At 32.5% G+C, this 6751-nt stretch overlaps 1 protein-coding gene across 1 annotated transcript; it reads left to right on the forward strand.

Annotated features, from left to right (window-relative positions):
• The first annotated feature begins 4797 nt into the window (after nucleotides 1-4797).
• LOC145562973 (putative mannitol dehydrogenase) lies at nucleotides 4798-6751 on the forward strand. The gene is made up of 5 exons (XM_081623386.1): nucleotides 4798-5108; nucleotides 5395-5451; nucleotides 5623-6136; nucleotides 6315-6468; nucleotides 6561-6751. Exons 1-5 carry the CDS (start codon nucleotides 4798-4800, stop codon nucleotides 6749-6751), a joined length of 1227 nt encoding a protein of 408 aa, XP_081479512.1.

Below are 6751 nucleotides of genomic sequence, written 5' to 3' on the forward strand. Positions count from 1 at the left end.
TCGGTTTGTCATGTAATCCGTTCAGTAATACTGTAATGGTCTACTTTTATCCAAATAAATAATATTTTGGTATGTTAAAATTTGATTCCGTCAATCCTTTAACTCTTAGCCAAATTTATGAAGGGTAGCTTAAATTTTTACTTTCCCGTTCACTTTTTCGTTGTTCTTCTTTGGATTTGATTTTCCTTACAAGACTTTTTTTACTTTCTTCTTATTACGTACCCCAATTCCCACACCTAATTTATGATCCCACTTACCCCTACCAACTTTAACGTTCAACTTGAATCATTTCTAATTAATGAATAAACAAGCCATTTTAAGAAAACTAACACAAACAAAACAAAAGAGAAAATATGTTTGTTGCTCCCTTTGTTTCAAATTAATATACGATTACATTTCCATACTTTTTTTTTTTTTTTTTTTTTTTTTTTTTTTTTTTATTTATCTAACTTTTAATCTTTTAAAGTAACTCACACTCATCAATAATTCATTTTGCTCTATATTTATATCAAAATAGTATGTTTGTGATAATTAATTTGAGATGGAAGTAAACAATAACATTTCAAATATTTAGCATGGCACGTGGTAGTATACTAGATTGAATACATACATGTAACAGGAGAGATAATTAAGGTGGCTAAAAATCTAAAATAGACTTGACTAGTCGACTATACTATCACTCTTAGAGAAGCTTAGGTCATGGACTATGTCACTTAACTCAGAATTTACTTTACATAACTATATAAGCCTACTATTGGGGGAGCTGATACACATAGACTTAGTCTATGTGTAGCCCCACATAGACATCCAATGAAATTGCGACACGTCAAAGTTCTTAAAAAAGAAAGAAAGAGAGTTGAGCGGGAGTGTTAAGCAGTAAAAAGGTGTGAGATTCCCGCCTAAGAAGAGAGCAGCGGTAAAGGATGAAATTATGGCGCCATTTTGTTAAAAAATATTACTTCCTCAACCAAGGTATGTAATGTACTTTTAGAAACAATTTCTATGGTAATGGCCAATGAAGTTCTAGTCATTCGTTGAATCGAAGCTGAAGTAAGAAGTTCAAAACATTATTGGGCGACATTGACGGTAAGTTTTTTTTATCAATTGATCAGGTTTAAAATGTATAATTGAAAGCTTTTCTCTTGATTTGACATAGTTGTAGCGAGTAAATTAGAAAATGTGTTATATTTGATGAAAATGGTTTTTACAAGGAAATATAATTGGTTTGAAGTTATAAGGGTTGAAGAAGATATGCTTTTAGTTTTGTAATGGAATTCGAATCCATGGATTTATTTTTGATAAAATTTGGAATTTTGTGTTTTCTAGTTAATAATGTATAATGTACCTTTCTCATGAGTTTTTAAAATTATTTTTAAGCAATTTCAGTGAGATATTAATTTTTTTAGTATGAATATAATTATAGTGGTATAATTATGTATTATTAGATGTACATAATAGAATTATAGTGGGGAATAATTTATGAGTTTAATTGTGCTATGCAGGGTTGGGTTGTAGTGTAATGGCAAATGTGGAGGGCAATTTGGAAAGAATCATTGATCTAAATGAGGTGTTTGAGGACTGTGAAGAAGAGGATCGGGGAATAGCAAATGATCCAGAAGTTGGAATGACCTTTGTATCCGGAGAAGAGTATGCCCAATTTTGCCACAACTATGTTTTCAAAAAGGGTTTTATGTTCTTCATTGAAACTAGCAAACTAATGGATGAGTACAAGAACGATGGTGTTACTTGAACAGGGGTAGGGAAGTATGAGACAATGTACCATATGATGCAATGAATAAGATTTAAATGTAAAATTGGGGGGGGGGTGTAAACAGAGCAAAGGGTCAAACGTTAAAGGATGCAAAGTGTTTATTAATGCTCGTTTAGTAGATGCGAAGATGTAGGTACGTGGTTGTAAATTGGATCACAATCACCTAATTGATCCATCAATCCATTATGTAGCTGACCACCATACCAAATCGCTTTGCCTTTCTAAAAACCCTCGGTGAGAAGTGCAAATTCAAAGTGAAAGAGGTGAGAGAAGGAAGTAGCTGATGAAACCAGAGAGTAGTCTTGTCAATCATGCTTATAAATCTTTACAAAATCTAAGAAAATAAATATGAAATAGGAAAATAAAAATTACTTACTCCTACTCCATAATAAATAAAAATTGTAAAATAAGTAAATAAAAATCGTAAACTAAGCACTTATTTCCTAATATTCTACGACTACAATTAATGTTGTGAATTTGGGTTGCAATTATAAAATATCTATGTTGGCAGATATTGCTAAAAATTAACCATATTTTATTAATTTATGGTTAGTAGCATAGATTTATTTTTTTTCAAAACCATATTATATGACATCATTAGTGAAATTAAAACATTTTAACATTGTTAAATTCCATAACATTATGCTTAGTAAATCAGTAAAATTTATATAAATAGAGTAACTTGAAAAATAATAGAAATTGTAACACTCAAAAAATCGGACAAAAACAAAAATGGACCAATTATTTAAAAATAAAATAATAAATGGTGTATGTATTCAATTTTTTTAAAAAATATATGCCTCGACTAACCCCTGACCGAGAAACTCAAGTAAGCCCGAAAACTCTAGTAACCCTTGTCCAAGAAACTCAAGTAACTCCGGAAAACTCAAGTAACCCCTGACCGATAAACTCAAGTAACCCCAAAAAATCAAGTAATCCATGACCCAAAAATTCAAGTAACCCCTATCGCACGGTACAACAGGTCGCGTATAAAAATTTGTGTTACAAAAAAAAAACTATTGGGTTAAAGCGGTGACCATGAAAGAGAAAGAGTTAATATTAAATTGTAGTTTTTGGCAAAAAATGAAAGTATACCACCTATTAAAACACGGCCGCATTTGATAAGTATAATACTTATTTAAAATGCAGAGAGAGTAGGTAACTCTTACTTTTTACAAAAATATAAAATACTATATTCATAATTTCATATATGTCTTCACCTTATACACCTTATACAAATCTTATTTCAAGCTAGTTGCCTTCACATTATACAAATTAGAATTTTGTTCCTTATAAAAATAAGTAAAATTACAATAAGGTTATTTAGGTCTAATAAATTGCAATAACTTTAATAAGCTCTAATTAGTATAAATAAAGTCTTATAACTTCAAAAAACTACAATACGTTATGATAACATAAATAAGATCTAATAAGTTCTAATAAGTTCAATAACGTCTCATAAGTTCATAAAGGTCTTTAATAAGGTCTAATGAATATAAATAAGGTCTAATAACTTCCAATAAGTTTAATAAAGTATAGTAAAATAGTTGAGTAACTAGATATCAGAAGATATTTTTCCTAAACTAATAAATTTAACATATCTACACTTAACTGAGCTTAAGATTTTTTTTATCACCTTCTTTTCAAGTCTTTCTAGTGTAACAAGCTTAGATAAGTTCAATAAAGGGTATGTTCAGTATACCTTATTTTCACTTATTCCACCTGTAAGAAGTTCACATTTGTTGGTACAAGTTTAATAAGTTTATAAAAGAGTTACCCAAGTACAAATTACAACTAAAATAAGTTTGAATAAGGTCTAATAAGTTCAGAAAAGTCAAAATTAGGTGAATAGAACACACCCTTAGTTCAAATAAGTTCAATTCAGGTTTAATAAGTTCTGATAAGAGAACCCGAGATTAAATTACAACTAAAATAAGATTTAGTAAAGTGTAACTAGTGCAGATAATTTCTTATAAGCGGAAAAGAAGTGAATATATAGAACACCCCCTTAAACATTAATACACCTTATATAACTTAGAATAAGGTGAACAATTTGGACCTTAACTTTCAATAGGTAAAATAAGGTCTAGTAAGTTACAATAAATTCTAATTAGGTAAAATAAGTTCCAATGGTTTTATATATTACACTAAGGGCATGTTCTCATTGATTGAAATCAGCTGAACTGAATTGAACTGGACTTATTAGAGCTGCACTGACCTAAACTGAACTGAACTGAACTCGAATGAATATTTTATAAGAGAAGTAGGAGCTGAACTAAGTATTATTTTTAAGAATTGTATTGGACAAAATATTATTTTTATAATTGCATTTTTAATTTATATTATCGTATTAGTCTATTTATTAAAGAAGATAAATTAACGTATTTTAATTCGGATTTTCAGATCGGATCCAAATAACCGAATTTTAATTCGGATTGGATTGAAAAAATAATTCTGATCGGGTTGGATTGAATGAAAAACCTAATTACATTTCGGATCGGATTGGATTTGGCCTTAATCCAAACCGAAAACCGAACGAGACACCCCTAATACCCACTGTTTCTTCTCAAATGTTTTCAATTACTATAGTTAAAGAGAATTCATCTGTTGAAAGTTCTACAACAATTAATTTTTCTAAATTCACCAATTGTTATCTACATTCACAAACTCTTTTCATTTTCAAGTTGAAAATCACATATTATACAACCACATCTAAGAATTACATTAACAAAATTGACCAACATACATCATAACATTTTTTGTCATATATTATACTACAACTAAGACTTTGGTATTAATTTTGAAAATAAAACATTCCATTTTTTTTTTCATACTAATATAATACATATACTCCTAAAACAATAAATTTGATACTAAAATAATACAAATGATGAATTACAAAATTTTTCAAAACAATTTCAATACTACAACAATACACTTGGTCACCGTCGTCTCTTTCGCTCGCTCGTCGGCACCTTTTATTTCACCCTCCATTATTCTAGACCATCTTATGGACCACATCACCTATGATTTCGCCGACCCTCATTTCATACTCTAAACCACATCAATTTCTCAATACATCGACCATCGACCCTTCATTTCCTCTCAACCACCTTACTCACCTTATAGCCACCGTCGTCCACCCTCACCTTAAAGCCACTGTCGTCCAACCTCGCTTTAAAGCCACCGTCGTCCATCCTTGCCTTAAAGCCACCTTACTCAACTTAAAGCCACCGTCGTTGACCATCGCCTTAAAGCCACCGTCCGTCGACCATCGCCTTAAAGCCACCGCCGTCGCCCCTCCTAAGTCTCTTTTCGCAAATATTCACCGCCAAAAGTACAATTATTTTTAAATTTTGAATTCGAAATTCAAAATTTTCATTTGTAAAATTTTCAGATCGACATTTTCAAAAATATTGGGGTGGGACTAAGTGGGCCAACTGCATTAGCCAATAAAAACATTTGTCTATGTAGGGTACACATAGACTATGTCTATGTAGGGTACACATAGACTATGTCTATGTGTACCCTTTTCGCTACTATTGGGCCATCTTCCTATATCTAACTACATCGATCTGCTCAATTTGTTTGTAGAAGTTGTACTTAAAATTAAAAAAATAAAGAAGAATAAGAGAAATAGAGAAAATTTACATTAGTTCCTCTTACCCTGCTGTCCCCGGGTAATTTCTTTTGATTATTCTTATTATTCTATGAATTGTTTATCCATTAAAATTTACGAGTACTCCATAGAATATGTTAAAACTCATTGTAATCTCACTTGTGAGTGACCTGAGGGAGTGTCGTACTTAAATAATTGGTACTGTATTAACTAAATGACATGTTATTATCAGGCATGAGATTGTAGGGGTGGTCACAGAAGTAGGGAAAAAGGTGCAAAACTTCAACTTAGGTGACAAAGTTAGGGTGGGATGCATGGTTGGATCTTGCCGTTCATGTGATAATTGCGGTAAAAATCTTGAGAATTATTGTCCTAAGGCATTGCTAACTTATGGATCCACATACTATGATGGCACCCCTACATATGGAGGCTACTCTAATATTATGGTTATCGACGAGCATTTTGCTGTTCGTATTCCTGAGAGCATGGCACTCGATGCCACTGCCCCGCTTCTATGTGCTGGTATCACGGTCTATAGCCCTCTAAGATACTTTGGGCTCGACAAACCTGGACTACATATTGGTTTAGTTGGCCTTGGTGGTCTAGGACACATGGCTGTAAAATTCGCCAAGGCTTTTGGGGCTAAGGTCACAGTTATTAGTACATCACCTAACAAAATGGATGAAGCTATCAATTGCCTTGGGGCTGATTCATTTTTGATCAGTCGCGATGCTGAACAAATTCAGGTAGTTTTTAATATAAGCCGCTTATGTCTTACCTTAAATTAGATTGGTTTTGCTTTAATGTTGTAAAGGGTGAAGATTTTCCTAAGGTAATATTTGTGTATGGAAATGTCAAATGTACAATGTTTCCTTGAGTAAAATTATCTAGGTAATTTTGGTAACGTTACTTGTATATGTGCAGGCTGCTAAAGGGACAATGGATGGCATAATAGACACAGTCTCGGCTGTTCATCCTTTATTACCATTGATCGGTCTGCTTAAAACCGAGGGAAAGCTAATCATGGTTGGTGCCCCTGACAAACCTCTAGAGTTGCCAGTCTTACCTCTGCTTTTGGGTAAGCCCCTCCACCCTTCCTCTACACCCTCCATTCAAGAGGAACTTTTTTCGTGTACATGTGATTAATCGAATGTATGTGATATGTGACAGGAAGAAAAATGGTCGCTGGAAGTGGTATTGGAGGCATGAAAGAGACACAAGAGATGATTAATTTCGCGGCTAAGCATAATATTAAAGCGGATATTGAGGTTATTCCGATGGATTATGTGAACACGGCCATGGACCGTCTACTTTGGTATCGTTTTGTCATTGACATCGGCAACACATTGAAAGCTACATGA

Source organism: Chenopodium album, chromosome 10 (assembly GCF_948465745.1).
Source record: "Chenopodium album chromosome 10, dcCheAlbu1.1, whole genome shotgun sequence".
Lineage (NCBI taxonomy): Eukaryota > Viridiplantae > Streptophyta > Magnoliopsida > Caryophyllales > Amaranthaceae > Chenopodium > Chenopodium album.